The sequence below is a fragment of the Perissodus microlepis genome, chromosome 4 (genome assembly GCF_051167445.1).
Source record: "Perissodus microlepis isolate ML-2025 ecotype Zambia chromosome 4, ASM5116744v1, whole genome shotgun sequence".
Classification (NCBI taxonomy): domain Eukaryota; kingdom Metazoa; phylum Chordata; class Actinopteri; order Cichliformes; family Cichlidae; genus Perissodus; species Perissodus microlepis.
In genome coordinates this window covers 8,304,273-8,324,998 of record NC_140464.1, presented here as the reverse complement: position 1 = coordinate 8,324,998, position 20,726 = coordinate 8,304,273, and the positions used below count along the sequence as shown (strand labels likewise).

General features: G+C 40.7%; 2 protein-coding genes across 2 annotated transcripts in view; both read left to right on the top strand.

Annotated features, from left to right (window-relative positions):
• LOC146388245 (inactive phospholipase C-like protein 2) overlaps nucleotides 1-17,306 on the top strand; it is a 64,923-nt gene extending 47,617 nt beyond the window's left edge. Inside the window, exons 4-6 of the mRNA XM_084925421.1 lie at nucleotides 3,446-3,521; nucleotides 12,496-12,605; nucleotides 15,582-17,306. Of these exons, the coding sequence (XP_084781547.1) occupies nucleotides 3,446-3,521; nucleotides 12,496-12,605; nucleotides 15,582-16,046 (651 nt within the window). The 3' untranslated portion in view covers nucleotides 16,047-17,306. The remainder of the gene's footprint in view (nucleotides 1-3,445; nucleotides 3,522-12,495; nucleotides 12,606-15,581) is intronic.
• A 122-nt stretch (nucleotides 17,307-17,428) lies between these two features.
• hcrt (hypocretin (orexin) neuropeptide precursor) lies at nucleotides 17,429-19,673 on the top strand. Its single transcript, XM_084925427.1, has 2 exons — nucleotides 17,429-18,326; nucleotides 19,071-19,673. Exons 1-2 carry the CDS (start codon nucleotides 18,243-18,245, stop codon nucleotides 19,434-19,436), a joined length of 450 nt encoding a protein of 149 aa, XP_084781553.1. The 5' UTR covers nucleotides 17,429-18,242; the 3' UTR covers nucleotides 19,437-19,673.
• The last annotated feature ends 1,053 nt before the right edge of the window (nucleotides 19,674-20,726 follow it).

Sequence of the window (20,726 nt, the reverse complement as noted above, 5' to 3'; positions counted from 1 at the left end):
CAGTTACTCATTGTATTATTTCACACGTCCTTCTCTGTCTTGCCTCCTCTCTTGCAAGAAAACCATATTTTTCACCCACTCGACATTGGCTGTGCTCAGAAAGGGGGTTGGAGGACGCTGCCTGCAATTAGTCATCACCCGCTGTTTGTCCTGCCCTCCTCTCTTGTGAGACTTAGTGGGAGCTGATGAAGTGAACGAGTGGTGAGGAAAAGGTTGTAGCATGCACACTGCTCAGGTCAACAGCGCTCCTGCTGTTGACACCTACAGATGCACGCACACATCAGTAGGAGCACAGGGCACAGCTCCACGTACAGTACAGTCTGCTTTGGCTTCACAGCAGAAGGCTTGGTCCTATCAAACCAACTCTCCAGTCTACCTACAAAAAGGTTTTTGGGGAAGAAGCTAAAAGACAGGTCCCAACTCTCATGTTTCTATGTTTTAGAAAAAAAGATGGCAAAATCATACATGTGCAAGTGTCTGTTTGATGTTCATTATTCTCTCTCTTTCTCTCTCTCGTGACAAATCCCGTCACCTTCCCTGATTTATTTCCCAGTGTTTTTTCTAGCACTTGTAATTGTTCTGTTAATTGTGTCATGTTAGAGGTTTGCGGTTCTACAGCAGATACCCAAGGTCTAAGGAACTAATAAAATGTTGGATGTTCAGTAACCTATAGTCTTGTCCCGAAGCTTGGGCCGTGACAGCTGTGTTTGCTTCTCTGAGATTGGCTTGTTGCCACACTCCCTGCTGAAGAACAGAGGACTGAGTGTGTGTGTGTGTGTGTGTGTGTGTGTGTGTTGTTTGTAAATGCTTGCAACTTCAAGAGAGCGTGGCTGCCAACACAAGGCCGTTTACTGTATAATTTCAGATTGTAGTTCATGTCCCGAGTCACCCACAATTGGGACTTTGTCAGTGTGAGCTACTTACAAGACCAGAATGTAATGCAGCTTAGAGATATGCTGCATATTTTTTTCACTTTTGTAGATGGCCATGAAATTAACAGTACTAACTACAGTCTGTGGGGTTTTGTTAAGATTTTTCATTTAGAAATATAGATTGATGACATATATATATGAACATTTTTTCTATTTCTATTGTAATCTTAAACCATACCCATAATGACATTTTTGTCCCAAATGGCTTCCCTTTGCATAATTTCTGCATTTAAACTAGTTTTCTTGAAAAGATCAAAACAAGAAGAGGCATGTGCATGCACACACACACACACACACACACACACTATAAGAGTCCACTTCCTGTCTCCCACAGGAGTGTGAAACTTCATTAGCCTCCTCCTCTGTGCTGTAGCGATAGTCCAGCTGCTCCTCATCAGCACTGTGGTATGATGTCTATGGCTGAGAGTATAACTTTTCCATTAATAATACTGATACTAACAGAGAGACCTGTCTAAAGCATGTTTTGTTAGATAATTAGGAAATAATGTCTGTTTTAAGACTCATTAACCGCTGACATACCAAACATGTTGCTTGCAAGTACATTCGTCTCGTGAATTTTACCCAACTTACTTATATAATTGCATAAAAGACAAAAGAAATCTCAGCCGTGTTGTTTATATGCCCAATTAATTTGAAAGAATTTTCTGATTATGATCTTACCAGAATTAATCTAATCAGACATTTACATGGCAGCTTTGTTGCCTTAATTGGGTTAGGCTGAATTGTTATTGTCTCTGTAAACGTAGCAATTAAGAGCTCATTCCAAATACTTCAAACTGAGCCCTGACTGAGGGGATCAAATCTGTTATAAATGAACAAAAACAATGTGGCAGGAAAGACAACTCTAATTTTTTTTTGAAGTGTTTACCTCTTAGCATTTTTATTTGTTCTCATCTTTATATTCATTGATTAACCACAACATTAAAACCACTAACCTGCCAAAATAGCTCTGGCATAAGCTACCTCAGGGGATGACAGGCACTGTAACGTTGGCAGTCCATCCTGTTGCTTAGAGCCCTGTATTACGAAGCATACCCAGACTATCTTTCCATTATCTGGATTCACTTACCCTAATACTGGCAATTGGGATAAGCAGTCACTCAAAGCTGGTTATCACCTCGTTAAGTTAACCCAAGATTTCCCCCCCTGCTCGTTCACATGAAAAGAGCGGTGTTGGCAGCATCTGATCAATCACACAGACATGAAGGAGTATATCAGAAGTAGAGCAGCTGATTTTACAAAGGAAGATAAAACTATACCACAGAAAAATATGCAGCTATGAAACACATAATACAGTGCAGTGTGAGCGTGTGTGAGAGTAAAAACACTATAGAGTAAATATAATGTAGTGCTGAAAGTGTGCGCTTTGAAGACTGGAAAGAAAGCTGGCAAAAATGCTGACTTTGTAATCTAACAGACTTATCAGTATCATAGCTCTATCATTAAAAGCTTCCTGTCATGTTCGACTCAAATCTTTACAACTTAAAACACTCATAAATATTGTGTTTTACATCTGATTGCCTCAAGGCCTTATGACATCATCCACGCTATGCACTTGAATATATGAAAGTGATGAGCACCTCTTTCACTGAATTTTGAGTGTTTTTATCAACCTAGCTACATCTGTGGTGTTCCCGATCAAAAGTGAGCGCCATAGGAAATGAATGGGAATCCACTCGACCCCCCCACCCCCACCCATTGGCCCCTGACCGCCTGAATGGCCCACTGAACTGAATTTGGTGGTGAAAAATGTTTGCTATGCTAATTTAAGAGCTGTTAAAACTGACCGGTCAATTTTGACTGGGAAGAATCCGATGGATCATAATCGTGTATTTCATTAAGTTATTGTTTAAAAGACAGTTTTGGTTTTTAGTCTTTGTCAGATAACTCCATATGTCCAATGTGGACAAAGCCAGCAACACAGTGAATTACTTGAGGTGACTAGCAAACAACTTGCTAGCTAGCCGACGCCTACCTGCTTCTTTCTGCTGTAAATTTTAATGTGTGTCTTATAAGGACTGATTCACTTTTAGAACCACCTTCAAGTGGCATTTCGAGGAACTGCAGTTTTTGGGGGTTCTTCCATTTTTTCAGACCTGGAGGGTGCCGCTTGGGGTTGCGGTCTCTGAGTTCCGTGGATTGGGCTTGTTCTGGCACATCCCTCTGATGCTCGATTGGATTGGGATCTGGAGAATGTCGAAGCTGAATGAATTCCTTGAGCTCTTTTTCATGTTCCTTGCACTGATCCAAGGAACATTGTCCTGTCTCGGAGGGGGGCGGGGGTGTCATGTTGTGTTGGAGATTGCCTTTGCCTTAGGAGTCGAGGGTGGTAATATCCACATGAATGCAAATAATCCAAGGTTTAGATGATCGAGTTTATTCACTCTGTCATTGCTTTTAATGGTGAGGTTGATTTCTTTTCTATACTGGGAGGCCCTGGTAGGGAATTAAGGTGTTCTACAAATTAACTCCATGTCTTCTTTTTATTGTAGCTGATCCAAACCAGCAAAACGCTGATCGAGTCAGCTGATGTGGTCTACTCCAAGCTCACACAAGCACAACGAGCAGGTATGTACCACTGTTTAGTCACTGTTGAAAAATGCTGACCTTTATGCCTTTTCATTAAATATCTAAACAAATTAAAAAAAATAAGATATGGACGTGTAAATAAGGATTTAAAAAAAAAGAGGTTGAGATAAACGGGGTGTTAGCAGCAACATTCCATGACAAAATTTATATTTATAACTGGAAACTTGAGTCAAGTTGATATTTATCCTTCCCGTAGGCTGTTAAAAATGTGTGATATTGTCCTGTTCCTTCCTGTATTCAAAATCTTTCTTCTTATGACACTTAAAAAAATAAGTGTTTCTATGAAGCAAAGCAGGAAACTGCAATCTCTCTGCTACTGTGATGAAAATGACTCATAATTCAAGGACAAAATTTATGAGAAATGATTTAAATTACCTCTCTTACTGGCACATTTTATTAATTTGTTTAAGAAAAATAAGATCCACAAGAAAACAGCCTGTGTTTATTTAAGGAGGGATGAATGTTTTCAGCTTCTCTGCTTTAATCCCAATGAATCATGTGATTTACGAATGTGCATCCGCACCCTTTTAAACATATTGTGTGTCATGTTCTCCTGCCCAGCAGAATGAGCATAGTGTGTCTACTCCTACAGCATCTGCATCAACATCAACAGCCGTGGCTGCTGTCAATAGAGCAGGCCATCATCAGTGAGTCAGCAGAGTAGTAATCATGTCAGTGGGCAGGTGAAAACAATCATCCAGCCACACAGACAAAGGGCTGCAGGAGAAAGAGGACAGAGAGCATAAACATCCTTTGAAAGGAGGAGAGAAATGAAAAGGTTTGACAAAGTGTGTAGAAAGAGGGGGAGGGATGGAAAATGGTGAGAAAGGACTGAATTAACAAAGCATTTTATCAGTGCAGTCTTTTAAAAGGGCTGCTTGATGCAAGAGGTCCAGTGTTTTAGGAGAGAGGATAAAATTGGCCATAATAAGATCATTAAGGGAGAAATGGCTTAAAATCAAGAAATCCTGTGGCTTGTCTTCTCGAGCCTCTTTTAAATTCAGCGCTAATTCTTCCTCATTTGCCTTGCTGCTTTGCTATGCAGCAGTGCCTCTGCTGAAGAGCTCCTCGAAAAGGAGCTCAGTTTGAATAGTGACATCTTCATTTTTCATGTTAAGACATTTTATGGCTACAGGAAACCGAAAGACATGATTGAAACTAATGAACATGAATAATAAACTAATGAACCTGCAGATTTGGCTCCGTTATAGACCTGGTGTGAACTTGAAAATGTGTATTTTATTTTACATTTTATGTGTGAAAACTGGGGTTGGCTAATTGGCTCATGTCAACCCAATATCTTGAGGCCATTAAGTCCACTTTAAGCCTGCTTTACTCCCCGGTGTCACTCAGAGGCAGACATATGCTTAACACCCCTGACCACAGCAAGCCAAGCTGATATTTGTGCAGCGCAGTTACACAGTGAAGTAGGCTAAACCCTGGAGCTTCAATCATAGAGATGCCCTCCCGCTCCAAGGTTCCCCAGTGCAGAGCTAGAAGCATCTTCAAAGGCGATGACAGGAGAGTTAAGCAAAGCTTAAGCCTCACACAGCCACAGCCTCAATCACATCAGTGTCTGCTAAAAATCAGAGGTTTCAGCTTTGTGTGCTGCTGCAGACACATGAAAATTTTTTAAACAGAACAGTAATAAATGAACCGTGTTCTGCTTTGTAGATTAAATGTATGCTTCTCTGACATAACTGAAATAACATTCAAAGGGGCTCATCAAAAGCCTTCCAATCCAAATGAAATGCAAATATTAAAGTTTTACATTTTAAAGTTTTAAATGTAAGTTAAAAGAAACATACAAGGACACAAAAGGTAGGAGCAGCAGCCTTGAGGGGCCTCAGCTGCATGCCAAACACAGCATTTTTCCTATTACTCACTCTAATTTCCTCTGCCCCAAGCACTCACACACAAGCCTTCGTCCAAACCATGCAGTTCTCAAATATACATCTCCTCTGTGTGTATGCATGTCCATAGTTTCAGGCATTGTAGTTTTGATGGCAGTAAATGAGGCAGAAAAATAAAAACACGTTGGCCAAAGAGCAATCATTTTCAGTGACACAGTATAACATTACAGCAGGCAGCAAAACAAACACTTTCCCCAACAGAGTTTAGAAAATTTAACTTACTTGGCTTTTTATGGATAAAGTTACCTATTGCCTAAAATCAAAATTGCAAAATGGGAATTCTAAGCTTTAAAGGAAATCTAATCTTGTTGACTTAAGTGAATATAAAGGCAAGTTAGCCTTTATTAAGTCATTTTAGCTTAGAATAAACAGAGCAGAGTGAACCTAACACCAGTATTTGATATCATACTTGTTTAGTTTTTGCAGCTTCACTTGCTGCAATGCCATAATAATTGGCTTAATATTGTAAGGTTGCTCCCTGTGCAGCAACACATGTAATCACACTTGGTATAAAGAACAAAAATACACATTTGTATTTGTGTTAGAACATTCTTGAGGACACACTATGACACCACCACCACCACCAGCATGAACTGTCAATACAATGCAGGATCTTTGCTTTCAAGTTGTTTGTGCCAGATTCTGGCAGATTCCGGTATTAGAGACTCATCGGACCAGGCAACGTTTTTTTTCCAGTTTCCTGTTGTCCAGTTTTGATGAGCCTGTGTGACTTATAGCCTCAATTTCCTGTTCTTAGCTGACAAAAGTGGCACCTGATGTGGTTTTCTGCTGCTGTAGCCCATCTGCTTCAAGCTTTGACGTATTTTGTGTTTACAGATGCGCTTCTGCAAACCTTCATTGTAACAATTGGTTTTTCTTGAGTTACTGTTGCCTTGCTATGAGCTTAAAGCAGTCTGGCTATTCTCCTCTGACCTCTAGCATCAGCAAGCATTATGGTCTAGAAAAGTTGGATAATAGATTCTTTTGGACCGTTCCTTGTAAAGCTTATGGATGTGGAAAATCCTAGTAGATCCAGGTTTCTGAAATAACTAAAACTAGTCTGTCAGGCACCAACAACCCACTTTCAAAGTCACTTAACTCACCTGCGTAAACTTCAGCAAGCTGTTGTACAATGTCTGTCTGACTTAATGCATAGAGTTGTGCCATGTGATTGACTTATTGGATATTTGCATTAATGAGCAGTTGAACAGGCACTTCTAATAAAGGGGACACTGAGTGTATGTATATGTACAGATGCATAAGCAGTATTGGTGGTCCAGGTGGTTCCTTAAATTTAAAATCTGCTGTTGGCAGAACAGCAGATGCAAATCTTACTTCTCTTGTCTAACCCTCTACCAGCAGATGAACATGGAAACAAACCCCAACATTTTGCTTCATGCACAAGGGTCACCTGCTTAATCACATGCTAATTTGGACTTTTTATTTCTTTATACTACTAACCAGAAGTCGACTAATGATCAGTGATCACAAACCTGACCGTAGGCTTTTAGTTCCCTGTTGGAGCACTTAAAATTCAATATACTCTAAAGTTATTGTGGATTATTTTACTGTAACATATAAAAGATGCTGCTTCATCTTTAAGTGTTCAGATGTTTAGTTTAACATAAATATGAAACTAACGCAAAGCAAAACATACTGAGCTGCTTGTTGTGAAACTTCTCTAAAATGACAGAATATATGTTGGTGGACAAATAAAATTCTAGACAGACTTTCTGCAGTAATGCTACAGTGTCACTGTCCCTAAATAGACTTTCCCCCTGTTTTTATCATGTTCTTAACCTGTGTCTCAGCTCATTAAAATGATTTCTTACCCCTGGAGAAAAGAAACGCCATGCATTGCACTGGGTTTGACTCGACTCCCCACCAAAACTCGGCATCATTCTGATGGCTTGGAAAGCATGAATTTACCTATCTTGATAGATTGACAAGTACTGAATGCATCCTTCAGAAGCCATTTCATCAACCATATGATTATGTACATACTGACAATGACAGTAGCATCAGCCTGAACATAGAGAGTCAGTGAGAGGCATGTGAAGCGTGAAATGATGGATTTGCACGGAATAGAAGGTTTTGTCCTCACGATCAATCCAGAAGTCGAAGTTATAATTTTGTTATAATGGCTGTGTGAGAAGCAGAAAAGGTGCTAATGGACGACAGGCTGTCAGTATCCAAAACAGAATGTGGAGTAGGGTGCGTGAGTATGTTCGCTTCATGTAAGCACATGCACTCATTAATTTTAGGACCTGTGATTGAACCTGACACTTTTGCCCTAGACATTAAAATTGTTCTCTGCTCATCAGCTAAATGCTGTTGTGACAAAGCCATAATCACACCAATGCCCACGATCTGAATGAGAGGCTCAAACTATCCTCTTACATCCTAACCTGCCCACTGGCACATTCCTCATTTTAAGAGTAGGAAGTTAAAAATGGATAGTTTGGGGTTGCTGTGGTTTTTAAGTCTCAGCAGCACCGCCTCCTTCCTTCCTGTGCACAGTTTTTCCCAGTTATTATTGCAGCTAATCAGTTCAATTTGGGCAGTGAAGCTGACGTGTTGATGAGGATGGAGAGGTGTTAGATAATTCCCCTTGGGCACTATTGATGGCTCACTATCACACACATAATGTGGGACCAGGAAAACAGCTGGGATGCACACTCTGGCACCTCCAGATGCTACCACTGTGTTTTTGTGCACATTGTGTACACTGGCTTATTTGTCTGCATGCATATCTAATCTGTGTGTGGGTTTCCAGTCATTCTCCCCAGTAGCCTCTGCTTCACTAGCTTATTTAAAGATTTGTTCCAGCAGTGTTTCTTAAAAATGTAATGCATAAGCTTTGTTGTGTTCAGAATTCATTTAGATGTGTATGTGTCGTGGTGTACTAGTTTGTCAGTGCACCGATTTACTCACATCGCAAAGAACAGAGCATTCATTTTCAGATGCAAATGTGGCATGACTGTACCTTTATTATGAAGGTGATATACTTGGTGATGAGATGATATAAATACTTAAATACACACATCCTGGTCGTGGGAGAAAGATTCTAAGCAGAGATGCCTAGACCTTCCTCTTCTTGGCCACATCCTTTAACCCTTCTTTCGGGACACCAAAGTGTTCCTAAGCCACCTGAGAGATATAATGTCTCCAGCATGTCGTGGGTTTCCCCCCGGCCTTCATCCCATTGGGACATGCCCAAAACACCTGACCTAAGAAGCGCCCAGGAGAATGTGGAGAAGTACACACTCTGAGCCCCTCCCCAATGAGAGATAAGCTGAGCACCTTATCCTGTCTCCAAGGCTGAGCCCACACATCCAGGCATTCAGAGGAAAGTCATTTCTGTCACTTATATCCACGATCTCATTATTTTGTTCACTACCCACAGCCTGTGGCCATAGGTGAGCGTAGGTGGACCAGTAAATCAACAGCTTCGCTTTCCCGCTTTGCTCTCTCTTCACCACAACATACCAGTACAGCATCTGCATTGCTGCAGATGTTGCAAGAGTATGTCTGTCAATCTCCTATTCTGCTCTCCCCTCACTCATTAACAAGACCCTGAAATACTCCGACTTAAAATCAAAGGTGCTGATTCTCATTTCTCACACTCCCCGGTGCAAGCTGGAGGTCATGACTCAGTAAAGCTAACAGAACCACATCTGCAAAAAGAAGAGGAAAGATTGGGAGACCACCAATACTGACATCATCTACCCCTTAGCTGTGTCTAGAAATTCTGTTCATAAAAGAATTGGTGCCAAAGGGCAGCCCAGTGAACTCAGTACTCACAGGGAATCAGTCTGACTTGTTGCCTCAGAGCGAATCAAGCTCTCAATGCAGTTGGACAGAAACCAAATGGGCTGAAGATGAAGCAGTCCTGAAGCATGCCTCACATTATACTTTGAGAAATGCAGTCGAGTACTTTCTCCAAATTCCCAAAAACTATGTAGACTCATTGAGCAACCTTGAATTCATTGTTCTTCCTGGATCCAAGGTTCAACTAACAGATGAACTCTCCTCTCTGGTAACCTGGCATAGACCTTCCCCGGGTGTCATGGATTGGCCGTGTGGGAGCAAGGGTGGAGCCTCATGCAGGACTCTGGGGAAATGGGAGTAACTCCAAAAAACTGCTTTAATGCTGTCAGGCAAAGAGTAAACAAAAGCCAAAAATGTACGCAGAAAAAAGCCAGGAATTCCAAATACCAGAAACCATGGAGCAAGGGAACACACAGCAGTGAGGGACAATATGACAAAGGACAAGAAGAGACAGAGACAACATATACTCACAAGTTAATGAGGGAGAAGTAGCACGTGACAACACAGCTGAGGATAACGTAACATAATAACTCAAAAGGAAGTAAAACTAAACACCAAGCACAAGAGACAAAAGACTACCACAATAAAAATGGGAAGTAGCAAAACACAAAGACTAAACAAGACACGGAAACACAAGGGAGGCAGGAACTCAAGGATTTAAATATAAACCAAAGTATAACCATGAACAGAACTAGAAGTGAAAATGAAGCCAGATAAAATCATTGCAAAGCAACCGGGAAATGCAAAAACTCAGAACAAGTGATTCTCAAAACCAATAGAACAGTAATTTATAGAAAACCCAGGGACTCTGAGAAAGGGAGGCTGAGGAGTGAAGTTAGAGCACACCCTCCTGCCCCCCTTCTTGAAAAGGGGGCACCGACTGTATTTCTCGGCACCTCTATGTATTCCACGTCTGGTAGCGAGGTGTTCAGGCATCTGTCTTGAATATAGCCATGCATCATGCCATATTAAGGCAGGTACAGGAACAGGTGCAAGCTTACTGTATGAGTTAAAGATCCGCTGCCTCTCTGCCAGCCCTACCATGTGTATTTATTGATGTTCTCTTCCTTGCAAAGGTTTTCGCTATGATGAACCACTGTTGTAGTCAGCACTGTGTATTTTATTGCCAATAGAAAAGATAAAGAACTCTCCCTCCCTTTATCTTCCTTGGATTTAACCAGTTTTTCTCCCAGCTCATCAGCAGCTGGAATATCCCATGTTCTGCTTCATGGCATTGTGTTTGGGCTTTGCAGTGTGTATGAATAGAGATAAATTAATGAAACACTGAGCTGACTGTCATGCATTCCCCACTCAGAGCATTTCCTATCTTTTTATTCATTATTTCTTTTCATCAGATCCTGTTTGAAGGTTCTGTTTGATTTTATTATTTACTTACCTTTCTGTCTCTCTGCCTGAAGCCACTGTATGTTTTTGAAGCAGAAGAGGTGCTGCTGCAGTACTCATTACAAAGGCAAAAACCCTCTCTGCTTTTACTCTACCGAGGTGTGTGTGTGTGACATGTTTGCATTTGTTTGGCTACTCAGAAGAGATATATTATTCCCTAAGTCCTCCTTAGGATCCGACTCTCCCTGTCTCGCTCTCTCAACGTAAAATTCAATCTCTTCAGAGTGTGCTACGGGGCCACATTTTTATTAGCTCAAATTTCACATAGTTTAAGTGACACTAAGGAACAGCAACATCGAGACTGTTAGGGGAAGGGAAAGCTTCATAATGCCAAATTAAATGCTTCAAGAGCTGTATTGCCTCCTCTAGCTAATTTGCTAAATTCATGACTTACTCTGCTCCCTGCCATCCTAATTTCTTGTGTCCTGTGAACACAAACTTCCTTGGCTCTTCTCTGAGCCCATTAACTACAACAGATTACTAGATCAAATCAGTCCTAATCCCTGTTAGCAGAACTTTCAGGCTCTGAAACAAATATTCTGCATTGTTTGTACATCACCAGTGTTTGGAAATTATAGCACATTAGTTATTTTTGGTATGGTTCAGCCTGGTTTGCCCTGAAAACTGGTAATTTTGTTTTTATTCTATTTATTTATTTTTTTATCTTGACTTCATAAAGTCAACATAGTCTCATTTTTCTTCTTACTTAACTACTTAACTGTGTTTTCCAAAATGAGAGGCCTCTATATCCCCTTGCATGTTTCTGTGCTTCAAGGATGCACTCTGAACATGACAACACAAACAGTTTGTCAAATGGGGAACAATGTAGCAACATTACAAAACCAAGACGACATCTCATACTTTCCTAGCACAAATTTTGGGTGTTTTTTGAATATTAAAACAAAACAAAAAAAACCCTAACAAAACAGTGGATATTATACGGCTCTGATACTTGCTGACAGTACAGTAAGTCTCTTACTCTCCACCAGTTCAACTAAAGAATGTTCCTGAAAAGAGGTTTCTTGCAGCACCTGCCACCTGGAAATGTTCAAAGACTAAAGAAGGAATGACCTGAGGTGACGGGCTTCTTGTGAATTGTAGTGTATTATGTTTCATCATTGTTTTTGCAGTAAATCGAAGCTGGAGAACTATAAGGTAAGTTGTCAGGGACAGACTGACAAGCAGGCTGAGCCTTAGGTTTAGGAGGAGTTTGCTCTTAAAGCCCAGGGGATTAGTTACGGTCTGCCTGGGCTAAATGAAGCAGGAAGCACTGATAGATTAATTAGAGTTTAGCCTGCTTCATATGACCTCTGTTTAGACAGCCATAGCAACCCAACACATTGCATGCTAAAATCCAACTGTAACGCTCCAACTTGGTTGTGGGTAGAAGAACAAACAATAAAATGTACTAAAAGATGGTTATATTACAGTATGTCGTTGCATTTTATAATGTCTGTGAAGTTATATGCATAACAGATCTGGACTAATATGCATTAATGCATTTATGGCAGTTTTGTACACTGCAAGACACTTTACCTAAAACTTCTCAGCGGGCATATTTTGTTTCATGGTGTTTTTTGCAAAATTGCAAAATGTAGTTATTTTCCTTGGTCTGCATGCATGAGGATATTTACTCTATTAAGAAATTTCTTCTACTAAAAATTGGGGAAAAAATATTTTCTTTTTACACAAATATAATGCTCCAATGTAGACTATGCCTAAAAGTGTTTTTTGCATGGTATTGTTTCGACTTTAATATGATTTGCTTTTATTTACATGGCACGCCTGCCTGTGTCTTTGTCCAGGTTTGGACTTCCACGAGGACCTGCATCGCATTGGAGCAAAGGAGGGTCTGAAAGGACGTAAACTGCAGAAGGCTATGGAGAGCTACGCTTGGAACATCACTGTGCTGAAGGTTAGTGAACCCCTCCTACAACACAGCAACAAGCCTAATAATTAATCTAACCCCCCCCCATTTGTATAAAGTACAACTATTAAAACTGATTAATGTGCATTTGAGATTACTTTGGGGACTGTACCCAACTGGACAAGCAATCTGAGACCATGTTGCTGAGATTAAATAACATAATGTCTTAAGAAAGCTCACTGGGCTAATTGTATTTCCCTCTTCTCTAATCCCTAAACCTCTTAATTAATTACTGTTGAGTCCAAGTACCATTTTATTTATTTGGTCGTGTAACTATCTTGACAAGACATGATAGGATTGTTCGCGCTTGTTTGTAGACACACATATGCTGCTCTGTTATTCCTCATAAGGAGACACTGGATCCCCTAGACATGCCTTGATGATGATGCATTCTTGTCTTTGCCTGCCCCTTGACACAGGAGATAAGGCTGCTCAATGCTCTCATCTCATTTCCTCTACGACTGCTGCCGGTAATAGCAACGCTAAAATAACGCCACATGCTAAGTACAGACAGAGTGGCTTGAGCATTAGGATAGATAGATGTCTTCTCCTTTTCATGCCAGTCTTGCCAGATGGAAAACAACAAAAAGGGGGTTGCATTGCTGCTAGGGTTAAAATGATGTCCTCCACCCATCTATAGTGCAATTTATGCCCTTGCTGTTTAGATAGACCAGCTGTCCAGAATCTATCTCAGTACTAACCACATTCACACACCTTATTTTTCCAATTGCCGTCTCCCCCCCGTTTCGTCTGTTCTTCTGTGATGAGCCACCCTTTCAATAACAAGGTGGCACCCACATAACTCCTTCTTGTCCTCTTCCCATTCTTCAGTTGTAATCTGCGTCTCATAGTGAACATTTGGTGAGAGCTTGGTGCTTGTTTGCCAAGGCTGGCAGCCGTACCCAGTTATTATTTCACCTGTCAGCCTCTCCAGATTCTCAGCAGGCCAGGAAGTACTCGCTGGTTGTTAGAGATGGAAGTGTGGGATGCTGAGAGGAAAGCCGAGGGAAGAGCCATGTCCTATCTGTTTGTCAGTGTTCGTCTCTAGCTCCCTCTCCAACCTTACTTTGACAGTTTCTGTCAGTTCGGGGCTGTCACGGTGAATGAGGGTATTTGCCCATTTCTGCCACTTATTGTTCCAGTTAGTCAGAAGAAAAGAAAAATCAAAGAGAGAGAAAGAGATCCTTTGAAGCAAATGTCAGCCATATTGCTGTTCTTTTTAGAAGAATAACAGGGTTTGAAAAAAGACGTGTCTCCCAAATCGTTCACGTTTTGTACTTTCTAGTGTTATAATCTGTTTTCTTGGGCAGTTACATATAATTAAATAACCTCCTCTTAAATTCACTCAGATTTTGGCCTCTTCAGTGTTTTCTGTGGTAAGCCAATGTAACTCTAACCCTTTTATATGTGATTAAATCAAATTCTGGTAGATGTCTTGTTTTTATGGTTAATCCTTAATATAAGAACTGACTCAATCTATATGTCCCAATGATGTTTATATTCTGCTGTCTCTTCTAACTCCCCATGAATGTCTATAAATGTAAAATAATACCTAGAGGCAGGTTATCGACTACTCGATTTCTCTCATAGGAGTGGTCTGTTTCTGATAGACAAAAAGGACACTGGTCTAGAATTTAATGAGGATATAGTTGTGGGATTTAGTAGCTGTCCTTACATCAGCTTAGCCTCCTGCGGACAACGTTAGGCCAGCTGTAGGGGTGAATGCATGCAAAGACAAGTGTAGCCGTTATTTGACTCAGACAGCACAGGATAAGCTTCTTGCCGTCTTATTTTATGCCTGGTGAGTCATAACTTACATAATTTCTTTTTTTCCCCTCCTTCTTCTTTTTTTATTCCAAACATATGACATGCTCATACTCCGGGTTTGCGTGCTGTATTGGTTGAGCTAAAATGCCACTTGCAGTGTATTAACATCACCAACGGGTAGATCGCAGGCCATCGTCTGCAGAGCATCACCTTTAGTCTTACCCCAGCATGTCATACCGCTGTACCTGCCTTGTGGCACTAAGAACTTTATCCCTTTCGCCGTTTATATTTTAGTCTGGTCCACAACAGGTCAGACTGTGTCTCTTCACAAGGAGGTTAGCCCAGCAAGCTGTCGCAGCACGTCAGACAGACCGAAGTTCAGTGCGAGGGAGGTAAAATATGCAGATAAATGCAGATAAAAGGAAAATTGCTTTCAACTTTCTTGTGAGCAGATGTTGAAGTGGACATGCTGGAGGAATCTGGCGAGAGTAAACCCTGAGGGGAAGAGTCAAGAATTAGATTGTTCAAGTGGAGGGAGTTTGTCGAAGCGTGTGGTCTTTCTCCCTTTTTTTTTCATCTCCTTTGGACAGTTCTAATAATATAAGCACCTCTTACACACAGAAATAACTGCCTGTGGAGAAAACTCCACCACATTTCCACATGGCAGAGACAGCTAGCTTAAGGGAGGGAGGCAGCCATGGCAGTGGCCCAGATTGACTTGACAGTGCCGTAGCGCAGGATGCCTGCCCTGACCACTTCCTCCACATATGGCAGGGTTTCATCTCTGGGGTGTTCAAATAAAGAGCAGAAATGTAGTATAACATTGCCACCATATGCCAGCAGTACTTACAAGCTGAGAGGAACAGTACAAAGGGCTGGCAAGAAACCAAAGCCCTTTGTTCATTGTCTTCATACTGCCCCCTTCTGCATCTTTTTGAGTAATACATTAACAATAAGCACCTTTACTTTCTTCTCACTAAAAAGTCATGCAGATAATGGTCATTTAGAGATTAAAATCTATTTTCTAAATAAACAAAAAAAGAGGGATAAAAGAAAATTGCATTGATGGTGTTATTTAAAATAGACTTAGTATAAGTAGCCTTTAGGGAATGCTGTTTGAATGCATTTAAATTTTATATAGTTGAGTGATATTAACAAATGTTTCTTTCTGCTTCTTCTTCTGTGTCTAATTCTTAGGGCCAGGCTGACCTGCTAAAGCACGCAAAGAGTGAGGCACTGGACACTCTGCGTCAGATCCACTGTGCAGCTCAGTCCTGTGGCCTCAGTAAAAATGGAGCAGCTTCCCCACAGCTTCAGCACCATCCTCACCACCAGCCGCAGCAGACACAGCAGCAGCCTCAGGCCAAGATCCACCCAGCGCCTCCACTGCTGTGCCAACCCCAAAATCAGCTCCAGTCTCAGACCGCACCTCAGGCTTATCTGCACCCGCATCCCCAGCAATATCCCCAGCTGCATCCCCAGCTATCGGCTCCTCCTCTGGCCCCACCTGTTCCAAAACCACCTGCCTACCCTCAACCGCCACCGCTACCCCAGCACCAGTTTCAATTCCAAAACCAGCAGCAGGGGGCAGCAGTACCTCTCGACACCATCCCCGAGAAAGAAAAAGAGACTGTCAGTGACAGTCCTGCGGGATCCTGCTGACCCGCTGCCTGTGCCCACAGAGAATCCGTCCCAAAGAGAGATAGTGAGATAGAGAAGCAGAAAGGTGTAGAAAGAAAGCAAGAGGTCAGTAAAGAAAGAGAGATGGAGGAAGTTGCTGAGAAGTTGAAGGAGATGATGAGGAGGAGGAAGCCTCGTCGTGTTAGAAGCGAGACGCAAGTTTGAGAGGTGATTTGAGTTGGCCAGAGATATGAAAGAGAAGAGAGATACTACACTTCAGCTAGAAGTGAAAAACAGAAGGATAACAGCTGAAAACATCAGTGAGTTACATATCCCTGTCTCTCTCTGGGCACTGCTATTTTCAAGCCCCTCCACGATGTACTCTAGCTCTGTGGGTACAGGCTTTACCTCACTTTGGCATTTAATGCCACAAATTTGCCTTTTTATTTTCAGAGACACCTTGGCATGTCTTCAAGTGTTTATTTCTTCACATTCACACTTTCCCTCCCACAACTAAGACATACAGGAAACCCTCACTTATTTTGATGATGAAGAGGAGGCCATTTTAATTTTAGTGGCACAAAGTAGAGCAGCTCTACTAGTCTGTAGGGGTCACAAATGGCCATTTCAGCACAAAATAAGCAGCTATAGTGCTAAAATAGAAAACAAAATCACCCTGATGTATTATTGCTGGTGTCAGTCTTCATCAGGCCCCTCAGATCTCTAGTGTCAATTCTCTTAGGGTTTAAGTTCACCGGCATTCTTATACACTCCTCACACAATCTTTTTGTCTCCTTCCTAGGGGCTATGTATATGATGTTATGTGAGTTGATGTCCTGGTCCCTAGGATGGAGCACGTCCTTAAGTGGCGGAGTTCACCAGTCAGTCACAACTGGAATATTTGACCCCTCCCGTTAGAGGTCAAAGATCATCAGGAACATGATACTGCTGTCTATAAGAATAAAGTGACTATAGATGTAAAATGTATGGAAAGTGTATGAAGGGAACATATATTGCTATAATAATTCTGAGACATTCATGATTGATATTATTATAACTGTTGTTAGTTTTATTGATATCCTAAGTATTTTTTAACATTACTTCCACATACACAGTGATTTGACACCTGTTGTTCTGTGGTGCAGATCAAGCCAACCAGTGCATGTGGGATTGGAATGAAAGGTTTAGGGGTTAGCACCACAACACAACAGTCAAACAGTAACCTGACGTGTTTCACTTCAAAGTGAGTGTGGATTCTGTAAGAGATCTCTTAAGTGGCCCATTAAAACTGGCTTCATTGTTTCTCCTGTCTCCTCTTGTTCATTACTATTTAATAATCATTCAAGTAGCGATATAAACTGGGATAAATGGATGTTCTTTGCAATTTTATTTAGATTTTTAAACTGATAAACTGATATAAGGTTTTTACTGTGCAGGGTTCACACACGGTGCCACTGCTTTTATTTTTTTAAAGAGACCTAGCCATTTGAAAGCAACAATCAATATAGCTTTACAAAAGTGCACTGTAATGCATAGTCAATTCTCAATCGATCTTAAATGATTCCCTTATTACTAAAATAGATTTAAGCCATTTAGTTTATCATGAATAAGATAGCACTGCTTCCTGTTGTCCATAAGATGGCAACAAACAATAAGCAAATGGTTGTGAGGATAAAAACAACTTTTAAGAGTTGTTATCTTGTTATTTTTACTGCAAATTTTCCCCGATTTGTAAAGCAGATCATTTGTGCACAGATGTGCCTGACATGCCTGACACCCTACCGGAAGTCTTTTTCTAGGTCTTTTCTTGTGAAGTGCTTTCACTATGAGAGAGTAAAGTCCATGCATCCTCATTAGCATAGACTTTGAATGAACTTGTCATTAGAGCAGAGAAAGGGCAGCCGTTTTTAAAAAATATATATATATATATGTGCTAATTGACTTCAGCCCCTCACCAGTCATTGTAATGGTATGTCTTAATAAACCTTTAGTATGCAGCCACAAAAACATACCTGCAGTGCATCAAAGGTCCACTCAGGCGTCTTGGAGATGACCTGGGATAGGCCGCTAATTAATGGCAGAGAGCTTTACAGCAAACTTCAAATGAGCAAAGACCAGAAAAAAAGAGAATCAGTGGTTTTGTGCTACGTTTGTCACTGGTCTAAATGACGTCCAGAGGACTGATGGGAAGGATGGCACAGGCAATATAAAAGACACTCATTCTACCCCTGGGACCAGATGACTTCCCTTCAGACAACAGAGCAGATGTTGTGGTTCCCCACCAAGTTCCAACAAGCTGCTGGGATGGAAATGAATAACAAGGTAAGAAGACAGCTTCATTTTTTTGTTTGTTTGTGTAAAATTTTCATGGTTTTACTTTGCTGATTTGTTTTGTTTGTTCTTTTTAATTGCTTTTTCTACATTAGCATCCTTTTGTGCTGCTAAAGGTATAAGCAGCCTACTGAAAAACAATTTGGGATATTTGGTATCAGTTATTCAATTCTCAAGTGTAGTGGAGGAATAAATTTAATGCGTTTTACTTTAAATATTTAACTGACCGTTTCCTACTGAATGTGGTTTTATCATGTCACTAAGCTCCAATGATAAATATATATGTACATTTATTATACAGCATCTTCTCTTCTGTAACCCTGGAGTGAGGGGATAAAAATAAATAGAAGAATAGAAATAATTTCCCTATGATATAGGATAAATAACTAATTATGCCTGGCTATATACATATATGTTCAGGCTTATAAACTTTATCATTAAATGGGGGCTGTTTGTATTGTACGTAATGCAATGTTGGTTAAAATTTAAGCTTACCAACATGTTGCATGGGCATGTTGACACTGACTGACTAGTGCTTTAGGTTTATTATCATTGTTTATAATAGATTTCAGTATTATTTTATTATAAATTCAGTGATTTATATTTATTATGCATTGGAATTTGTCCATTCAATTTCATATTAATTCACATTTACATGTACTTCTAGCACTCTGTATTTTCTGTTATTTAATCATACCTCTTTAATCCTAAAAATCATATTTTTAATCTGACCAGAAAGCCATGGTATTGGTCTTGCTGCTGCTGCTGTCTCAGCTGGCCTGTGACGCTCACAGCGTGCCTGAGTGCTGCAGAGAACCGTCTCGTCCCTGCCGCCTTTATGTGTTGCTGTGTCGCTCAGGCAACAAGGGACCGGGTGGAGCCCTCACGGATGATGCGGCTGCTGGGATCCTCACTCTGGGCAAACGAAAAGAGGACGAGTATCGCTTTCAGAGCCGACTCCAACAGCTCCTACAAGGCTCCAGGAACCAAGCAGCAGGGATTCTGACAATGGGGAAGAGAACCAGAGAGAGAGCTGGGGAGCAGTACATGGACTGGATGGCTCAATCTGGAACGACCATTATGACACCCCTCCCTGTTTGAAACTAATTGAGTAAAACCAGGGACGCTGTTTAAATGAAAAAAGTCACATCTTCCACCAAATGTATATTTTTTTTCCTCAGAAATAATGTGAATTTGAATGTGATCTCCAAATTTTAGGAAAAATGTTCTATATTGTACATATATGTAAAAGGGTCTGTGATCTAATAAAAAAGAATCAAAGCTGACCAACTGTTAACTTTCATGACTATATACAAAGGTGACAAACACTCAATTTTATTTTCTGGAATAAGTTAAGCATTTGATAGACATCACATACAGTAATGATCATTTCTTGGGTGATGGGAGGAATATGGGATAAAAAGCACACTGTGGAAGACACCCAGAGATTTAAAATAGATAATCAAGATTTATCCACGTGAAAATCACTGATGAATGCCTGAATCCAGCCAAAAAATAAAAACAACCTTCGTGTTAGTCTATAAGCACAATCCATCAGCCACACCCAAGGTAAATAGTAACCAGCCACCAGTGCATGTAGGGTGTTTCAGGTTTCTTAAATTTAATTTTGCTTCATCTAAGTGTAGTATGGTGAAAAGATATGATCCCTGTAGCTATAGGGAGAATAAAACATAAAGCACAAACTGTTTTTTTTAACTGCTTCCTTACCGGGTATTAAAGGCATAGACTTCCAAGGCAGTCTGCCGATTTGAAATGTTGGAACAGACACATGCCTCCCTGTAATGCTCGCAATCATTGCCAGGCACCTGGCTCAAACTCAGTCCGGCTGGTGGCTTTTTAAAGAATTTTTTTATATCTGCCAAACTGACACAGATGCATAGAAATCTCAAATCTGTCCAACAGAAAGTACCTCTGATTAAAACAAACAAAAACAAAACTGTTTGTGATTAAAAATAGAAATTTTCATGGGTATGAATTTATATGCGTAACTAATATAGTGGATTTGTGTGCACAACAGCTTTATGCAACCATATGGAGTCGAGAGGAAATGCTAATAAGTGATGATGAAACATAAAGAACCAGTGAAATCTGCTATTTCGAGGTCAGTTTGTGTGTATAGGTTTTTACTGCATCTTCTACAGCAACTATCTGCGTGGGTGTTTGTTGATGCATGGGGAGTAAAGAAAATGTGAAATAGAGGTGGTGATACAGACAGCAGCCTGTTAGATTCTTCAAGCACATCAACAAAAAGCCTAGCAGCAAATTGACTGTTATTACACTGAGCAAAAACGGGAATCGCTTGATGCTGTGCTTTATTCAACTTGACCTCTACCCTCATGTGTCAAAAGAAGGGCTGATAAAAACACAGAA

Coding starts and splice junctions, on each gene's coding strand:
- hcrt (XM_084925427.1), top strand. CDS start 18,243: ATGACTTCCCTTCAGACAACAGAGCAGATGTTGTGGTTCCCCACCAAG. Junction 18,327..19,070: donor GGATGGAAATGAATAACAAG/GTAAGAAGACAG, acceptor TAATCTGACCAG/AAAGCCATGGTATTGGTCTT.